The sequence below is a fragment of the Rhopalosiphum maidis genome, chromosome 4 (assembly GCF_003676215.2).
Source record: "Rhopalosiphum maidis isolate BTI-1 chromosome 4, ASM367621v3, whole genome shotgun sequence".
NCBI lineage: Eukaryota > Metazoa > Arthropoda > Insecta > Hemiptera > Aphididae > Rhopalosiphum > Rhopalosiphum maidis.
Window position 1 is genome coordinate 34603805 of NC_040880.1, and position 22409 is coordinate 34626213.

At 26.4% G+C, this 22409-nt stretch overlaps 1 protein-coding gene across 1 annotated transcript in view; it reads left to right on the plus strand.

Moving 5' to 3' along the window:
• Window positions 1-428: 428 nt before the first annotated feature.
• Window positions 429-22409, plus strand: part of LOC113560773 (cGMP-dependent protein kinase, isozyme 2 forms cD4/T1/T3A/T3B) — a 116423-nt gene continuing 94442 nt past the window's right edge. The window contains exon 1 of the mRNA XM_026966835.1: window positions 429-555. Coding sequence (XP_026822636.1) covers window positions 444-555 — 112 coding nt within the window. The 5' untranslated portion in view covers window positions 429-443. The remainder of the gene's footprint in view (window positions 556-22409) is intronic.

Sequence of the window (22409 nt, forward strand, 5' to 3'; positions counted from 1 at the left end):
ACAAATAATTAATCGCAGTTATAGAAATGTAATAAAAATTGAAAAAAACATTTATACATTATTGATCAAAACAACAAACCAAAATGATTTCTGAGCAATAGAGAATAAAAATATTATATTTTGAACACATATTAAGTATGAAATTAAAATGCTGCATAGTTCCCGTTTTAATATCCGTATAATGAAATAATATGTTAAGCAAGGTATTCATTGAAAAATCAAAATATTATGTAGTTTTTAAGTCAAAATTATATAATAGTTATATTATAGTGTATTAGCATGTAATATATTTTTGGACTGAGTTCAGTTTTTTTTATTATTAGCAACGCATAAGTGTACCTGAATTATAACCATCCCTAACCTTAAGAAGTTATGTTATGTGTTTATTATGTTTCTAATTGTATAATTAATTTTAGGTCACAGGAATTAAATAATTCATCACAATGTTTGAGTGGGGGTCTAGGCTCCTCGGATTTTCATCTGATGACCTTTGTACTACTCGACAACCGGGCAAAGGAATCTGGCTTTGCCGAATTGATTCAGATGAACAAATAAGTAAGTAATTAATTAATAATTGTATTATTTAGTGAGTAACATGATTTACATTCATCTTTACGAATTCGAATGAAATGATTAAAAGAATATTGAACCGACATAATATTATTGAGTACAATGTTAACTTAGAAAAATCGCAAACAGACAACAGTTAATGAACGTCAGACCATAATATAATAACCACAATAATGATTGTTGATTTCGTGCACATTATACGATGTAAAGCATACATAAAGCATATACCTGTCAATATTTTTAAAATACATTACACTTAATCCGTGTATGAATTAATGTATGAACAATGAACATTTTATGAAACTATGTTTACTGTTACAGTATGTCAGATGTATGTATATTGTATATATATTAAACAGAAAACAATTATTTAGACAAATAACAAATACGTATGGCAGTATAGAACAATAAATTGTAAGCATTAGACTATAGCAATAATAACACGCGGCGCCTGTCAATGTAATCATTTAAAGACAATTTTCGCAATTAACAAGTTAAACTGTAATATAAATTCATTGTTTGACTACCCAAACCATTATATAGTGCATATTATACGCTTGCGTATCCGACGTTCGTCGGAGGATGTAAAAAATTACGCAATTTATTTTCATTGTCGCCTCCGTCGTCCCTCGACGTTCTTATTATCGCACATATTCAAAATAACGAACTGCATGCCGCAGATGTAAGTTTTTACATATTATAGTGTAATATGCAGCACTGTTGCTATGACACGATAACTTAAATGCATATATTTTGGTGTCATGATAATGGTATTATAACTTATAAACTAATAATATTTTTATTCACACATGATGGTTTATAAACCAGATATATGTAATATACAGTATGATCACGATTTAAAGTACCACTAAACATCTCAGCTGGATGACTTTGTATTGGAGTGGATATTTTGGGGATACTTAAATACACATTTATTTATGATTTTCAATTTTTTAACACACTAATGCGCGCATGTCTAATACAACTTACATTTTTTTAAATGGAAACACTATTTTTTTCTACATATTCGGATAGGTTATTTTTTTAAGCGTTTTTTTATATAAAACGTTTTTTTCTATTTACAAAACTGACCGAGTTAGAGAAGTCGACATTTGAGTTACTAATAATATAATATAATAGGTATTTTCGAAAAAAAATAAATCAACCTACCGTAATATTAAGAGAAAAATAAATGACTTTAATATCTATGTCTATAAAAACACATATCATGATAAATATGCATAATAATAGACCGTTTCTGCTCAGAATCGTTTATCGTATACAATGATAAGCATATCATTGAATTCAAACTTAACACAATCCTAAAGGTGACCCACTCAACACCAGATGTACAACAAAACAGTACCCATTTCCGTTTTTGCGATTAGTTTTTTTTTTTTTTAATTGAGTAGAAAAAACATCGACAATAAAAATTAGTTATTAGTCTTACATCGTAGTACATAATATGCGGTCGACTAAATATATACAATTAACAAACCTAATATTATATTAAACGTGACTTCATAAAAAAGTTAACTAAATATTATATACAATACATATATATGATACAACTACAATATTTTGTGGTATGAATCGACTAAAGTTTATAAAATAATGTAGTGGCATAAAAGTTGTAAATTTTTTTGTCTGTGATTATCTCAGACTTCAGTGTTATGAGTTTATGATCACAACTAACTAGCACAAAGTTGATAATAATTTTACTAATAATATTTAAATAGATATTAAAAATAATTTTAAAATATCAAATTTAAAAATGAATAGTTTAATTTTGTATTATTACTAGCAATTAGAATCAAAAACTTGCATTACAGACATCACACAAGACTACATTAGATCATTAAAATAAAATGGGAATTTTTTCCTCAAGTTAAACATTGAATACAAATATAGGTACATCATACAGCCACCAGCAACTTTCACCTTAGAAAGGTCATTCAATATTTTTTGCAGAATTAAGACATGACTAAGGTTAAAAGTAACTGATAAAAGGCTTGATGGGCTATGCATAAATTTTCATACTGAAAAAAAATTATTAAACAAATTGAATTAATTCACAATGTTATAAATAAATTTAGTATCAAAAACGAAATTTAAAATTTTTATTTTCAAGTTGTTTTACACTACATAATTCTATTCTAATACAATGGTATTTGTTATTCGACAATTGTTAAGTGATATTATACAAAAACAAAATAATCTTATTGTGTTTTCAAATGTATAATGTAAATAACAAGTATAATATTATAATAGGTATCTTGCATTCAGCCCTTAGCAATTTTTTTTAAAAATACTTTCTTTCTCATTAGTTTTCAATAAAAACCAACCTAGTACTTATATGCTATAAATGGGTTTCAGAATCTAGTTTAATTTCGTCCCTTCGTGAAAATTACTCTATGGACGCTCTTTTAACCTTGTATCCTCACAGCGAAAAACTATCTATATATATATATACTATATAGGTACTATAAATAATTTAATTTTACACGCAGTTTGCCGGTCCTAATTCACCTAATTCATTGACAATGCGCGAGTAGTTAATCCAGGTTCGCCAATTAATTATTATATTTAAATTATAAAATGATTCGGAAAATTGCATTATTTTAGCTCACAAGTCCCCTATAAACTAATATATATGTACATATATCTATTATTTTGGTTTCCATGACACGCGCAACCGCCGAGTGTCGTCGTGGTTGCCTAAAAAATTTACATTTCCAAATTCAATTTCATCAGCGCGCGGTAGCCGTGTAAATTAAAACATTGTCACAATTATCCGACAGATATTGGATAGACAATGTCATTATGTTATTATAATATCGTCGCGCCCGTTCGTTTCTCCCCCGGGGCAGCAGGCTGTGGCAGAAAACGTATCTGTACCGCACACCGCACAAACCGCAAACGCGTCAAGCCGGCTAACTTTTTACAATCCGGAAAATTGGTTTCCCCGTCTGCAGCGACTGTATATATACACTATAATATGGCTGTTGCCGCGGCGTTTGACTTAATCTGATTTATTTTCTCGTTATATGTGCGCGTGTGCATGCCGCTCAGGCTCAACTTTTGTTGAACAACAACATCTATATTCTTAGCACTTTGCGGCCCCTGGCAATACGCAAAATATATAATTCAATTTTTTTTCGTATATTTTTAAAGTTTTTGTTTTGCGAAAAAAAAACAATACAAATGATTCAATTATAACTATTCGTTTTTTCAATTTTAAATTTAAGACGATTTCTAACACAAAAATTTTAGTCTTGAAATAGTAAATATGAAAATATATATAATACAATATTGAGAAAAAACTAAATACATTTTGTATTAATACAAAATTAAATTGTATTATTTGACCGATTATAATATATTAGAATTTCCATGTAAATGTTATCATTAAATATTATTATAAATTTATAACAGTGAAATATAGCTATTAAAAAAAAGTTGAATTATAATACAGTAAAACTGCCATATAACGAACTTCCAATAAACAAAATTTTCTGTTTAACGAATTATTTTTGAGAACCAATGCGTACATTTATCTCTGTACAAAGAATCTGATATTTCTATAGACTATTCAATAAACGGTTTTTGTAAACGAAATCAAAACATTTTACGAAAAAAGTACAATTTATAAAAATAATAAATAAACGAAACTCAGTTATTATTTCTCAATAATAAATTAAATAGATAAATATAATAAATATGTAATAAGATAATAAGATTTATAATATGCAGTTATGTATTTCATGTTTTTTTTTAAATTTTTTTTTTTATACAATATAGAATATGAAATATGTAATTTTATTCAATGAATTTCTCTAAATTACAAATTTTTTTGTTCCCCATGCGACTCTTTATATGGAAGTTTTACTGTATATTTATAATTTGTTCATTATCAGCCTAACCTGATATAATGTTTACAGAAGGCCACTTCATAAGACATCAACATATTAATTTATGTATGTACAAATCTTTCATTTTTTTTATATTGTAATAACATTATATACGTAATATATATATAAATGTATTAATACATTTGAAATACATCGCACAAAATATGGCCACACGGGGGGGCATAAGAATGAAATGGTTATCAAATGCTAGTATATACACGATTATTTTGCAACTTACGAGCATATATTCGTATAAAATTGAAAAGGTCTATTTAGAAATTTATTGGAAAGGATTTCTAGACGACCGTTATAGGAGTCGGTAGTCACGTACGCTCGTCTCTGCCCCCTTAACCATACCTGGAAACCTTTATATCCCACTTGTACGTATAATAAAAAAACCTCTGAGCTCTGAAATGATTTTCCTCCGTTCTGCAGAACGAATTCTTCGAATTGTTTATCGATAAGTACGATTATATACCTTATATATAAACAATATACGCACATACAAATATAGCATATAACATTTTCTAGAATCAAAAAGCAATATCTCAAGGCGAATACAACCAATTCCAAGTGGTAATAAACTTCGCCTTCCTCTTTCGTTTATAGAACAAGCGTATGTGGGGTTCACAATATTCGATCACTGCAAATATTGAGGAAAAATGATTGTTTATACATGAAATATATCGAGGTAAAAACAGATACTCCTTTATGTTTTTATAAAACTTGAATGTTCAATATACATAAAACTATTTTATTTATAAAACATATTAAATCATAATCATTTTGGCGTTTTTACGAACATATAATAATCCAATCCCAGTGTGCCATATATTAAATAGAATATACTTATGTGGGTGGAGGATATATCGATGTAAATTACCTATTTAAATCTCTGATCAAAAAATTAGCCAAATATTTTAATATTTATTAATTATTGAAAGGACTAACTCACAAACAAATAATGTCTTGCCTATTTTATAAAATATTTTTCAATTAAAATAGATGAAACTATAATATCTAATTTATATCAAAACTAAACAAGAACACCGATATAAAAGTAAACTGCAGTATATTATCAATTATTTTATTTCTATACTGTTCTGGTTTACATATGTGAGTACTTACGCATAAATATAATTATCATTTATTACTATATACTATTATAATATAGGAGTAGTATATTGTGTCTTATTGCTTTCAGTACCGCCTACATCCTACATAAATATAATTAGAAATTATTAATTAATATCGTACCTGTATTTGAGTACAATATTTATTAAAAATTATTTCTATACTGTTAGGAAATTATTTCACTTTTATTAAAAATAAATTATTAAATTTAGGTATAATACAATAATGTAATATTAATTATAAACATACGTTTTTTATACACAAAACTTTCAATTATTTCCTACCTTGAATGTTGGATCATTTAGACATTGTAGGTATATAATATATAATATTGTATAATATTATGTACGATATATCTATACATAAATTATTTATTTTAAGTATTAAATAAGTTAAATTTATAATAATTTATATTATACTCTGTATATTAAAATTAAATATTGAAACATTTATTTAAAAATACTATAGCCATCCTACGCCTGCCACCTACACATATATTTATCATTATTTATTAAGTATGTCGTTTGAAACTATATACATAATACTAAATACATGGATTAAATCTCGAAAATTTAAAAGAAAAAAATGTTTGACGGTTAATCAACAAACTAAAGTTTGAACCAATTATATTATAACAACATGCCTTCAAAAAGTTTCAATATAAAACAAAAGAAGTCAATCAAACAATAGAATACAATTAACAAAAACAAAAGTTGTATAGTATTGTAGTTATGAATTCTACTTCGAGGATGTTTTAAGCGTGTAGATACCATATATGTAGTCGATAAACGACTGAATGAACGTGCAAAACCTTCAGAAGGACACTCAACCATTTAATTTTAATGACATCCATTTTTATTTTTCCATTGTCTTGGTATTGTTTCTTTCTACATAAAAAGTGTTTTATTTGAGCTGTTGATGGGTGAATTCAAAATAATTGTATCAATAATTTATACACTCGTCCGTATCACAGGGCATACATTTATAAAATACAATTTGAATTTTCTGTGATGATAATAATAATAATAATATTATTAATCAAACGTATTGAATCAAAAAACATAACTCGTTTTGATATTAGATAATAATTTAAAAAATTCTGTTAAAATATTTCTTCGTAATAAAAAAAAAAATTAAATTAAATTAAATTATATTTTGATAAAAATATTAAATAATGATCACATTATACACCGTAATATACAATAAGTATGATTTAAATTATTAAATATTCTTACTTCATCATATATTATGCATCATTGGTATTAACCAAAATAAGTTCGACACTATCATTATTTAATTTATGCTTTGAAAGGGACGATGCGATAATTTTGAGTAGGCTGTACGCTTACACCCCCAACCATTCCCTCAATAAATTGTGCATGTTCGCCAATATAAATGTAGTTATACATAATAATGTATTAATAAAATATGTATTATTATTTTATATAGTAATATTCCAATAAATTATCCGATGCGTCATCACGGGTATTAATATTGTGATCTACTTTTTCTATTTATAATTTTTTTTTTTTAATTAATCCCTTTTTTCAAAATATAAACATTTATATTTTATGCCATTTACAATATGTATTATATATATATATTTATAAATAGATAGATAAGTATGATACGAATTTTTTTTTTTTTTTACAAAACATCGTTTGCGCATTTTATTTTTTATATTGAATTACAGAAAATGCAAACTTTTCAGATTTATACCTAAATGACATAATTTCAGATAATATTTTTCAAATATACATTGTCAGAAACCCGTATGTACTCTAAAATTTAAAAGCGTTTCATACACGGTTGACTTGAATCCTATACGGTATCAAGTTACACCGTGGACCTTTTAGATATATTTTTTATTTTATAATCTTCCCGGGAAGAAATCATAAATAAATCATGTACATGCGTCATGTATGAAATCCCTCCAAGGGTGACCGACACAAAGGCGATTGGCCGGATCAGTTTACACACGCACGCGCGCTAACCCTTAAGTAAGAAAAAACACTTTAGGATTTTATGGTCCGAAAACAAGTGTCACGGCAGCTTGATGACATTGTTTCTGGTGGCACTTTGAAATACTATCGTATGTGGGAAAATGGACTTTCACGAGGAAGTTACGAAATACAAAGAAGATGTTTTAAGATATTTTACCACACGAAATCCACATGCTTTTGTAAAGTAATATATTATTTCTAGTACGTTTTGTCTCACACTAAAACTACCCTCGAAACTAATCCTATTTTCACTTTTATCATAATAAAGTACCAAGCATTTTGAAGGAATCGAAAAACGCTTTATACTGATGATTTATACGTACATTATCTATTCCTTATACTTTATTTTCAATAAAATAACATTTATAAGCCATGAAAATTAAATAATATATATACATTATATTAGAATTATATTTTTTTTAATCTAAAGAAAAATTTAAAGTCTTATAATGATCTTGTTAAAAAGTTTATGTTCTTATAACTGAAAACGAATTTTCATAATAAATAATAAGAATAATATTATTGAAGACATTATTATACAGTATACGTAACACCTGTATTTTTTTTTCAAAGTACATCATAATTTAATATTTTTTCTATTAATTTCTTTTTAAGTAAACTTTTTTTAATGAAATATCTTGAACAAAGGGTTAAAAAATGTTTAGTGTTAAAAACTCATTAGCATGGTAAATAGATATTGTTTCCATTAAATAAAGTGCAATGTCACTTCAAATACTTTAAGATTAGATAAGCGTATAATATTTATATACAGTAATAGTATATACTATACAACACGTGCTATGTATATAGTATCTGGTGCATATATAGCATTAAATTAAAACAGACCAGTCGATAAATATAGTCATTAAATAATAGCACCTAGTACATTTTACGATATATATATATATATTATTAAAAATATTTATAAAATATAATATTAAATAAATTTAGCTCGCTATAACTTAACCAACTATCCTATAATTATTTTTAAATATTAACAATTTTAATTAAATTTTTTTAAACATAAAATATGCGTTTCATCGGTTTAATTTATCTTAATATTTTTAAATATTAACTATCTAAATTTTTAATAGTAAATCTAAGACATAGAATTTATTACCAAATTTCAGTATTAATACGGAGATTATTATATTATACATAGATTTATATAGTTCACGAAGAAATTTGTAAGTAGAAGAACTTACTAGTCGTAATTTTAGTAATTTTAGACCAAAATGCTTCCTGTTACGATCACATCATTTAAGATTTAACTTACCATATACGTCATATATCTATATACATGTTTATTAGGAAAATCCGATGATACTATTATATATTATACCCTATGTACCAGTGTAGCATGTGATCTCCCACCTCCCCTCTATAAGAACAACTTCATTACAAAACCACAGACATCCCTCGACTTCAATAACGCACAGTTGATCGAATTTTTAACCCCTTTTCGCGATTGTGCATTACATTATTACCGCTATTATTATTGTTACATACACGTCTTTATTCATTACGGCTTTGGCAACCCTCTACCCCCGGCGGGTTGTTGACAATAATTATTCGGACGGGTCGCCGCCAGCCATCTGTCGTCATATTATTATGTATAATACTGCCACAGCACTGCACAAGTAACAGTAGCAGTAGTATTATAACGGTAAATACATAAGTTACCCCCACCCCTCACCATTGCAGCACCGCGGAGAGGATTTCAGGGAAAAAAAAGTTTTAAAAAAACAAACAAAATAATAATAAAAATGAATCTAACCGTTTTGTTTGCAACGTTTGGTCGCGTTATGTAAATATTTGAACCGCTTATATTTCCATCATAAAACTATACACATTATAATATACTGCTGAACCACCGACGCGGGTAATGAGACGGGCGCACAAGGGGAAACGCTTGTTCAAACGCCAATTTAATGGAGTAAGCGCATGGTGTATGTAAGGTACCTATATAATATATGTGATATATGGGGAATACGACCGAGCACTGATATCTGCAGATATTATAAGTTTGTTCCCTGTCAAGCACGACGTAATCGGTGTGTCAACATGCCAATAAACGAACGAGTTTATAACAACTAGATAGATGGATAGGATATATACGCGATATACGCACACAATAAAGTATACTGTACGACACACGTGTTCATACCTGGGGGGTCTCTTATAAAAAAAAAGTTCGTAAAAGCCGTAGGTATTTTAGTAATAAAATGTTATTTATAAAAATATTCAGATCAAAAGCCTTTATGAAAAAAGCGTATTTGAAATACTAAAACGATACAATTATTTCATACGTATGCGTATTAATACGTATAATCACGAGCGTAATTAGGATTTAGTAGACACAGGAATTCCTGTAAAATCAAAGTTTAAAATCAACTATAAAGTAAACGCGTATTAAAAATAAATTTCAAAAATAAAATTTAAACAATAAAATAGTAAATGAAAATAATATACAAAATGATTCATCAATCATTCTCACCCCTTTATTCTTCTTCAATAGCACAGATATTCACAATATGATTTTTTAAATTTTTAAACACATTTTAAAACTTTTAAAATATTAAGTATTACATAAGGAGTATCCTGTGTGAGGTACTTACTTCTTGTATTTAAACAAGAACCTCGTTGTTCCACTGGCTGTAAATTATTAAGCAAGTATTTTTTTTTCTGATCATTTTGTCAAAATCGAAGTTGAATGAATAGTTTTTGAATTATTTAATTTTGTTTACTAAGAATAATAGATTCGTGTTTTGATTGGTTTGTACTTTGTAAAATTATTTTTAAAGACTTGTATCCCTAATATTAAGTCTTAATAACTGAAAGATAATTCATTCAAATTTGGTGGAATTAGATATATAAATATTTTTTAAAAATATTATCCACAACCTAGACAATTTATACTTAGGGGGGTTTTAATTTGTAAGACAGAAGTTTTTATCGCTAAAGGGAACTTTCCAAGTAGTATGAAAAATCACAAGAATTTAAAAAAAATGGTTTTTAAGTATATTTAAAAAAATTTGAAAACCAGATTTTTAATAACTACATTGTTGACAAAAAAAAGATGATCACGCTTAGTGAATTACTTTTTACAGTTATTTAAAAAAAATAAAATTATAAAATAATAATAATATAATTGTATATATTGTGTAAATAATTAATATAAAATAATACTGTTTATAAATTTTTGATTTTAATTTTACTTATTAAATTTAAATTTAAAGTAAGTATAGTAACTAACAACTTATTTAAATATATTTCCATCGTTTATTTTCATTATTTTGTACACTAATAATAATAGAATATATCATAGTAGATCAAACCCTATATAAATAGTTACCACTATTTGTTAAAAATGTCAAATTGCTTTTTAAAAATAGGTATATACCGTTATTTCAGATTCTAACATTATGAGTTATGACTAAACTGATAAATACCAAAATCTTAATATGTTAAAAATATAAATAAATAACACAAAATGTACGTTATTTTTGGAACTAATTATAACAAATAATTATGCATAACTATTGTGTATTTTTTATTATGACTTATACAAAAATTAACGATACCTCGAAGTTTGAATTGACATAATAAAATATGTGAACCTACTTACTAAGTATAACTCTCCTCGTTTTTTTTTTTTTTTAAGTCGCATATTAATAAATATTTTATTTATTTTTATTTAGAACAAGACGTGTTTCTGATTACGTAATCTGTTTGTGCTATTTTTGTTTCCATTTCAGTTTTAAAATATGTAGAATTCAAAAATAAATAACATCACTTACCTAATTTTTGAGCTTTTCAATAGTATAATATTTTAAAGTTAGCAATACTTAAAGTTTTAGAATATTTTCTCAGTGGTTGAATGCATATTTTGTCGTGTAGCTTAAAATTTTAGATAAATATTTGTAAATTATGTAGTCTTGAAGAAAATAAAAATATTACCTATATTTATCTACTTATATTCTTATATATTAACTTCTCGTTTATAACACTTATAACTAAATACAAAATAAATTTTTTTTTTTTGTATTTCTTATTATTAGGTACAGTAACTATATACTTTAACTTTGTTAGATAAAATTATTACAATGTATAATTTATGCAATATGCTGTACCCTGTACGCATAATTTATTTAATGGTACCTATATTTCCTATATAAATATCTAATTTATTATTAACCCCATAAAAGTTCGAAATATAATTTAAAAATTATGTTTTATTTCTCCTAATTCTTCATTTTGCATTTTATTTTTGTGTCGCAATGAGAACACTTTTTCTTTCCAACTAGGTTTCAGATTTCTCCCTGTCTGTGCGTATTAGGCTAATACTGTATAATATGACTTGTCACCAAAAATCTATAACGATATACTTTAGGGCTGATTGGCGTCGGCAATATTTAATCCAGAAAATGATTACTTCGATTTGACCGAAGTTTTATCGTTACTAATTGGATTGGTTCGTGAGCGTCAAAAGGAGATGGTGGTAACCACATATTCGCACTCTATCATCCCCTGTTCATCGAGAGCGTCTCACGTGTGCAGCACTCTCGTCAGATTTATATTAACAGACGGCGGGGTAGTGTTGGCAGTCCAAGAATAAACCCGATTACGTTGTCATCACGACGGCTTAAGCGAAGCCAAAAACACATAACGATATTATGGGGACGACGAAGGTGCAAGACAGGGTGGTGACGACTGTAGAGGAGGGAGGAGGAGAAAGGTTTTCTCCGCGCGGTGGTATAACGCACTTATACCAGCCAATCAGCGTTGCAGACACCCTATGCATGTGTGTACGCGCACTTTGAAGGAGCAGAGGGGTCATAACAAAATTCTATAAGTCACAATTCTCGGCAATCACTGACTTAAGGTGGATAACAACATTACCGCTCGGGATTGTTGGTGAACAAAATGAAAAAGCACTGCCACATAATAATTGATACATGGGTTTTTCGACTTTATTTTTTCCTTTTCAATTTACCACAAAAATAGTTAATGTGTAACATTGTTATAACAGACGTCGTGCAAGTACCTTCGTTTAGAATTATACGTAGGTTAGGTTACGTATTTACACTACGTTATACCTACTTGTATACAGTTGTATAGACAGAGTGCGGCGTAATGGACTTCCACATATCTAAGGTGAATTAAAAAAAAAAACAATACACGATATAGAAAAAAAATAATTTTTTTTTTAAATCTATATTATACATACAAAATTTTTTTTTAAAGTATTTTTTAAAAATTATTTCGTTAAAATAACTGTCTTAACAAGCGACGCACACATGGAGCCGTTCTCGAAAGTTTTCCATCACTCTTACCAGCATATCGAGTGGAATCCTAGAGATTTCTTGACGGATAGCCTCATTTAGTTCTTCAATGGTTCTAGGTCGCTCTTAAATTTTGTACCTAATTCAAAATCGTTTTCCGATCAGGGACACTTTCGTTAGGATTCAAACCGAGCCTAGTGCGAAATGCTCTGTGTCGCAGTCACACATTCGGCGTTTTTAAAAAATGCCTCGATAACGAAACCACGTTGTTCACCGGACCATGACATGGTGACAACCAAAAACCTTATTAATAACTTAATCCATCAAAATAAAACGCTTTAATCTAATCAGTTTGATTACGCGCTATTGATTTTTTGAAATATGGAAGTCCTTTACACCACACCCTGTATGATAAATGTGTTTAATAATTAGGAAAATACGATGCATTTTACTAAAAACAATGCATAACATGTGTACATCTACGACTGTTTTTATTATGTAACAGTAAGCTGAAGTAAAATAAATACAATTTTATCGCATTTATAACCATAAAAAAGTGTCCTATGAATATTCATTAATTTAGAGTGAAGTGTTAGTAATGAAAAATAAACTACCCGTTCTGTCACTTTAAGTTAGTACGTTATTGCGAAGACAGCTACAGTGTTTAATATACACATTACACGCATTCAATAAGCGTAAAACGTTCATTTTTTTTTTTATGAAAAAATTATAATTCAAAATTAGGTACCTGCATTATTTTAACTTTACTTTAGTATAAAGTATAATAAATATCTCAAATGTGATTATTAAAAATAATAGGTTGAAAGTAATTACTATTTAATTAATAAAATACTAAATTTTACAAAAGAATAAGCAAAATATTAATGAATTTCTAGATACATAATAATATATTATTATGCACTTAAATTAATCAAACTGAATATTGTATTAAATTTTTAAAATTACATTATTTATTTTTATGTTTACATAGGTAGTATAAATCCATATAAATTTAGAATAGAATAAATATTTTTTTCTTGGAAATCATAAACCAATTTTTTTTACAAATTTTTTTAAATATAAACGGATAAAAAATATATTGATTTCACAAATCTATAATAAGATACATAAGGTTTCTAGATTTTAAGAAAAGCAAAAATTGTTTCTATTGTACAGTGATTGTGTAGCAAATTTTTAAACAGGAAATTATGTATAGCAATATAGTCTAGTCTATAGATGTAACTACGAAGTGTGTAAAGTAAAACTAATTAAAAGAAAAACATTTATAACATCTCAACATAAAGTGGTTATTTAATTTATATCCACTTTTACCCTTTATTCCCATTTTCCGAATGAAATAAACGCTTACCTCTTACAAAAAAATAATAATAAAATCTAGAAAAAATAATTAAAAATTACTAATTTAAAAATATCTTAAAAATTAATTTTAAATAAAATTAATATAAATTATTGATTTTTATGTATATAGGCGGATTTTATTATTAAAAAATAACAATAGTTATTTTATAAAAATAATAATAAATTCAAAAGTTCACATTTTAAAAACTTCAGTTGGACAATTGCGTAAAAATGATATTTATTTTCTATTTACTTTACAACAAAAGTTGTGAACAAATAAAAAGTATATCGTTACACGGTTCATTGGTTTTCGGAAACATAGAGGATAAAAATTTCAAATTCAAATCAACATAAAACCAATTGGTTCGCTGTGCTCGTAAATCCAATATAATATAGATTCCCTTTTCAAATATACTTCTTTCACCACCGATGTCATCATTGTTTTACAGCTCGGCAGGGTGGCTATTACCAAGTGTTTTGTTGGTCTATACAAGCATTGTACTTGTCACGTCGGCTGTGTAAATGGTTTACTTTTCGGAGCACACAGTGCACGAAACAAAACTAACCCCTGGGGATATTGTACACCCAAAGTGGTCTCATATATAATATACAATGTATGTATAGAGGCTATTACAATATAAGCGTCAAACCGGAAAATAACATACACACAGACTTTAATTGACTTAAACAACAGTAGGTAATTGAAATAAAAATGCGTTTGAAAACCAAGTTATACAAACCTCATTGATACAGAAGTACAGAATAAATATATAAATAATAAATAACATTTAACATGCATTATGTACATTGCGCGTAAATATTTAGCTTAAAATCTATTAAATATTATGAAATAAAAATATTTTAAGCGTAATATTTGTTACATGTAGTGGGATGATATCATCCAGAAAAGCTCCAGTATTTTGTGAACATAATATCATACGTGAGAGTAACAACAATGTATTAACATGTTTATTTGTGTTAAGATATTGCTACAAACGTTTAAAAATGTTGTATCTTATATATCGATGGTTTCAGCTGGAATACCAAACTTATAAAGGATGCTAGTAAAACCTCCCCTATATAACAAATTATTAGCTCCCCAAAATATGCTGGTTACGCAACTTCTTTAAATTTATTATAACTAGGGTTGGGAATGTAATGTGCTAAAAAAATCCAAAAGATGCTTTTATGATCTAAAAGTTCATAATAATACACCTATAAAATACACTTAAATATTATCATTTTAGAGAAGTTTTGAAACAAAAATATTTTTATTAAATTTAAAAATTGATTGATTTCAATTCAGTACGCTGTAGCGACCAGTCGGCTACAAGGCCCTATGGTCGTTATATGCGCCACAAAAACTGGCTGTGGGAGTTAACAATGTAACACTTATAATAATAATATGACTAGGACTGAAAATGTAATACACTGAAAGAACTCAACAATGCCATAAAAATTCAAAATAATACACCTATATAAAACACGTTTAAAACTTTTGCATATCTGCATAACATCAAGTTTTTTTATGAATTTTTAATCTGAAAAACTATTATTCTCATTTAATTTTCTGTCGTCACTCGTAATTTTGATTTTTGATGTCGTGCGGGTAGGTTTGAAAAATTATAATAAAAACTAATATTATATTAAATTAGTTTGAAACCTCATTTACTTAATTAACTGGATAATATTAACTATTAAGTGAAAGTCTTGAAATAATAAATTAAAATAAAATAAATAAATTTAAGTGTTATATGCCCTAAAACCCCGAAAATTACGTTAAAATTGTTAAAAATACAAAATACATTAAATGTACTTGCGTACCTAATAATGTTATAAAACGGGCATCGCATAGCTTCAGAAATCAATGCTAACAAGTATATCAAAATTCCAGCCCTGATTATAATGAATTATATAAAACTATAACTAAATAATTATAATATATCATATTATAAAATCAATGATAATATCATCATCATTACTTATACTAATTACCTTTTAATTGAACAATGTGATAGTGATATTTTACGGAAACTGGTATGTTTTCCAGTGCATCAACATTTTTCAAACCAACTGTGACGTATATAGAATGGATAGTTTTAGGTTTAAGATAACGTCATGCATGTTAATTTTTCAACAAATTAATTTAAAATGGATTATGTTAAATTTAAAATATTATATTGTAATATAATTATTCTTATTCATCAAAAAAATTTAATTTTCTTTTAAATATTCCACAAACTCAAAATTATTAACTAAAAACATAAAATTTGCTTAATACAATTTAACTGTATCTAAATTACCTCAAGTTTTTAACTAGCCATATAAGTCAATAAAAGATAATTTATTATGATATCATCGTTACTACTTTACTAGTCAGTTATGAATGTTATGAATTTATGATATAATAATATTATACCATTTTGGTATCACATTGAAAAATAAAATTTTTAAATGATTAAAAACTAGTATTAAGTATAGTAACATGCATTACGATAATATCACGTGAATATACTGTAGTGATCGAAGAACTATTCAAATCTCAAACCAAACCGAACCCTTGACATTTGGATCAGTTCGAAATTCAAACTGTATGAAAACAATTAGAATTTCAAATATTACTAATACTAGTATAATTCTTCAAAAGTTATTTTTAAAGATTGAAAATAACTATTTAGAAATAATTAGATAATCAGAAGCCGTGTACAAACATTTATTGTTATTTTTGTTTTTCATATTTATCATCGTTACAGTAAAGTCGATTTCGGCCATTTCGGGTAAATCTATTTTAATATTCTGCTACCACGGCTGTGCTGTTAATAATATTATGTTTTTTATAAATTTATTTGTTTTAGTTAATTATTATTCAATGTGTATGTAAAAAAAAAAAATTAAGAAATCATATAAATTTATTGTAAATACGGTTACGCAGAATTAAAAATAGTTAAAATATAAAAAAGTAATATGAAAACTCAAAGTATAGTTGTAAATTGACAATTGTAATAATTATGATATTTAATTTGTACATGATAAAAAATGTTGAGAGGGTTCGAGTTAAATTTATAATGTTTCTAGGTTTGATTTAGTTTGATTTGGTAAAAAATATAAAAGCTTGATTCGGATCGGGTAGAAAAAAATATTTTAAAATTTGGTTCGATTTCTAAAATCAGGGTTCGACCCATCACTTATACATGTCATTAATTCATTGATAACTAGCTAAAAATAATATTAAAAATGTACATACCATGCATAATATATTTTTGATATTTTTTTATTTATAAATTATAATAAATATATTTATATAATATTAACATAATATACCACACTATAAAGTATAAATACTTATATCTTCTAAAACACAAACACTGTAATTTCAATATTACATAAGTTTTAATTTGATTCAAAGTTGATGAATATCACGAATCATGAGTGTAAAACAAATAAAGTTTAGAAGTAATTTAAAATAAAACATTGTAGGTACGTAATGTAATAAACAAATATTATTTTTTACTTTAATATAGTATAATATAAATTATATGTAATCGATAAACAAAAATAAAAAGTTAGATGTTATTTATTTTAAATATTGTGAGTCAAAATGCAATAAGTATATAGTTGTTTTGAAAAGAACGTTCAAAATACAGACATTTATATTGCGGATATAAGTACTAAATATACAAATAACTTATAAATATACAATATAAATGCGTAAGTTGTATATTTATATGTATATAAATATATATATATACTCCTATTTTATATTCATATGATATAGTTTTATGCCACCGGATTTGATTGATATAACCGTTTTACCCTAAAACATTTAGTTGAACAATTTTTACGGAAAACTGAATTGGTAAAAAGTACCTTCTACCTACCTATAATATATATTTTTTTAGCCTTTTCAAATTCAATTTCAAGCGGCGTACATTTAAGTGTATAATATTCTTTTGGGCGAAACGAATACGATCGCGACGGTCCCAAAGGTCCCGTAAATGGCGATGTATAGCGGTGCTGTCGTGATCCTGACACCGACATTAGTTACCACCGCCTTTAATGCTCCTCGGGCTTATTTTCCTCCTGTCTGCTGTCGTATACCTCACGCCCTGCAGGGATAGCCATAAACTCGGTAACCTAGCCTCACATTGCTGTACTCTTATATGCAAATCCGAATTTGTCCCTCAACCTCCCAGCCAGGGGTGGGTGATCTAAAATCGCATTAGGGTTCTTTACGGTAAAATTATGTACTTCCTTATATCCTCGCAGCGATGCATGTAAATGATTGGACCATTTAAACGAATATTATTTTTTGCTTGATATTTATCTATATTACCAAACCGTTTACCAATAAACGCGAGACACGTGAATCTTATTATAAGAAAACTTATACAAACATAATATATAACATGTAGTTTATATGTAATAAGTATCAATTAAATTATGTGCTGTGGCTAACATTACTTATACACCCATTTTATTAAAATTATTCTTAAATTAATTATTGATGTAATTTTTTGGATTTCAATATTTCATATAGACAGTTATACATAATTAGATTAAGTAGGAACTGAATATTTTAAATATGATATATTATCAACATTTTGGGATGGATTAATTTGTAATAATTGCATTATTTATATCGCATTAAATAAATTGTTTTAAAAAAGGAATTACATTCTCTCAAATCAACTTTTAAATAACTTAGAATATTTAAATTTATATATATTACGCAATTACACTTTTGTGGATATAAATAAAAAACATAACATACGGGCAAAAGGCTTATCAAAAACTTTTCTCTGGTACATAGATACAGAGACATAAATACTCATAAAAACAATTACCAAAGTACATGATCAACTTATATGCGTATCATAAAATATATTTTACAATATTGTGGTACAAAGTAAATTTCGCTAACAACGCAGTAATTAACATGTGTATTTTGTTAAGGTATATACAATTATTTGAAAAGTTAAACTTGTTTTGTTTAAATGTAATCTTATTTTACAAATAAATAATAAACAAGCATAAATGACAAATAAATAACAATCACTTATAAATTATATGTTTATAATAATAAATTAATATAAATATAATTTTGGGACTGATCATTTTTTAAACTGTATCGTGATAAATAATCAAATGTATTGTAATTTATTTATTATTTAATAATTTTCAAAGTACAGCATAATAGTGTACGCATGACAACATATCCAAATATCGACTTTCTCATGATTTTAGAAAAACCCAGGAAGAACAGTAAAAATGGTAAGTAATTGGTTACTGCTTTGCTGTAAAATAGGTGTCGAGTGGGTCATTGTAATGGAAGTGTTAATTTTAATTCAATGAAAAACACCTATTAACAAAATATCAACGTTATGAATAAGATAGACTGAACCTTTACATGATAGAAAGCCTTGAAGCTACACTTGGATTTAAGCTTAAACCAAACACGAAAATTCTGACTTCTTAAATTAAACTAATATAATCTAGTATTATATAATAACAATGTAACATTTTATAAAAATGTAAATAATTTAACTAATTGAAATTAGTGCTTAAGTAACTGTAATTAATAATATTTGCTGCCGAGTTTATTATATTAAGATAAAAAAAAATCATAAAAATAATATTTTATAAGTTTATATTACTAAGATGTCTAAAACACATTATCATAACAGATTAAACTACAATCGACGTCGAATATCAATTGTTGCTCTGGCGATATTAAAGTGTGGTATACGAATACGAATACGAGAGTAAAAGACTTATTCGGCTATAATAAGTCTAAGTCTAAGTATAAAATATATTTAACTGTACATAAACCAAATCAAAAGAGTGAGAACGTATGTATTTGTATGATGCCTTTAAATGATAAATAGCCCAGTAATCTCGATCAATGTCCAATGTTCACCAACTTATCTGTTAAGACGCACACATCCGTTTTCGTAATTACTATAGTTACGCATGTACTATATTAACTTTATTAAAATGATTAGTTTATTACTTATTAAATATTACTAACTAACAGAATTTAATTATATCATATAACAACTATACAAAGTTATACGTTTACTTTATAAATTGCATTTTTTCAACAATATTATAATGATATATTTTCTGATGTTAATATGTATGATACTAAAACGGGAAACAGAACTTTGGGAGAACTATATATTTAATATCAAAGAGATATGTTATCTTAACAGTAAACAGGAAAAAAATATTTAATTTATCGCAAATAAAATACAGTGAAAACTCTCTATAATGAATCTGAAGGAACCAAGAGGTTTCTTTCATTACCTATAGAGTAAAAAAAACAAAATTTTAATTATTAATATACAAAGGTACCTATGTACTTATGTATTATTATTTATCAAACACATTATTATTTTTACATTACACGAGTATTAAATAACAATAATAACATATTTACTATTATTATTAAATTATATTATAATTATTATATTAAATTATTATATGTATTACATTTTATACAATTATTCAAAATAGTTTATCATCTTTGTTTGAACTTGTTTACTCTGCAAATATTTTCTTTGTATTTTTCTTTTAATTTGTCCCTTTTCTTGAGATAACTTTATCTTAATTTTCTAATTTTCTTTATGAAACATAAAATACGTATACATTCTTCATGTATTTTTCGAAAATTGTATTATGAAACATAGAATATTGTTTCGTTATTGAGAGTGCCTAATATACTACAGAGAATGAATTGATTAATAAGTTATAAATCAAACCAACCATTATAATATAATATTTATATTATGTATATAGTTTTTCGTTGTAACGACTAACGAGTTTCATTATAAAGAGTTTTCAATGTACTTTAATATATCTATATTTATTAATGAATACTAGACTACTCATATAAACCTACCTACCACTAGCTGTAACATTTAAATTAAAAATATAGTGAAATTGAATTAATTTTAAAAAGACTCTGGTATACATGTACAACATTATACTTTATACATTTATTATACGTGTATAATATTATGATACATCAAAATTCAATAATGATAATGATAATCACATTATCACATAAATAACAAAAGTCGCGACAGAAGTAATTCTATATACATACTTATAATACAAATAATGGACTCGAGATACCTTAAGATTAAAAGGTTATGTAATACAGTGGGCGCCGTTTATAAGACTCATGGATATTAAGTTCAGTCGCGTATTTGGCTCAACATCGTCTGGAACAGTCCGGACGTATCTAAATACATTATAAAAAATTTGGTTATAAGACTGTAGACTTACCACTTCGTTTATAAGACTCAAATTTCGTAAAAAATAAACATTTTTGATTAAAATTTAGAAATAAATTGGTTTTTAAAAATTACATATTTTTTGGATTATTTCTGGTTTCAATTCATGATTTTTAATGTGTGCGTATTTACAACAAATGTTATCGCATTTCACATTTTTCGGAATTATCGTTATTGTAATATGAATACGATAAATATATTTTCAAAATATTAATACTCAAAATAAACCAATAAACAAACAAATCGAGTTAAGAACTATATTTCTTCTTTATTCGTAACATAATTTTAAACGTGTTTTATTAGAATTTTGAATTGTCCAAAAATTCTCCTTCATTAAATTGTTTACATTACTTTGAAGGGCATGAGATTTTTGATATCCTGCAAGGAAGGTGTGAAATAAAAAAATTCACAAACTAAACCGTTTTATAATAGTTATCCTAACCATCTTTAAGGAGTTTAATATAGGCAATTTTCCATGTGTTTGCATACGGGTAATGTAAACGTGTGTATCATAGTGTAAGTGGCAATGTGTAAACGAAATAGTTGAGCGCTACCGCATATATCAACAATGCACTACACAAATATTCATTATTTTGTTTTTTTTTTTTTTTTGACAAAAATATTTACACACATATATCAATATTTGTGACAGTTGTAAAAACTGACCTTTTTATCCGATAACATTTCTGAAAAAATTCTTTGTGAAATTTACTTGAAAACGACCTTCTAACATTTTTCCCCCCAATTTTTCAATTGAATGTTTCCACTTCTATATCATTAAGAATCGAAAATTCTCAATTTTAAAAATTTAAAAATATAATGATTTCAAAGAGTTAAGCTGCAGGAGTT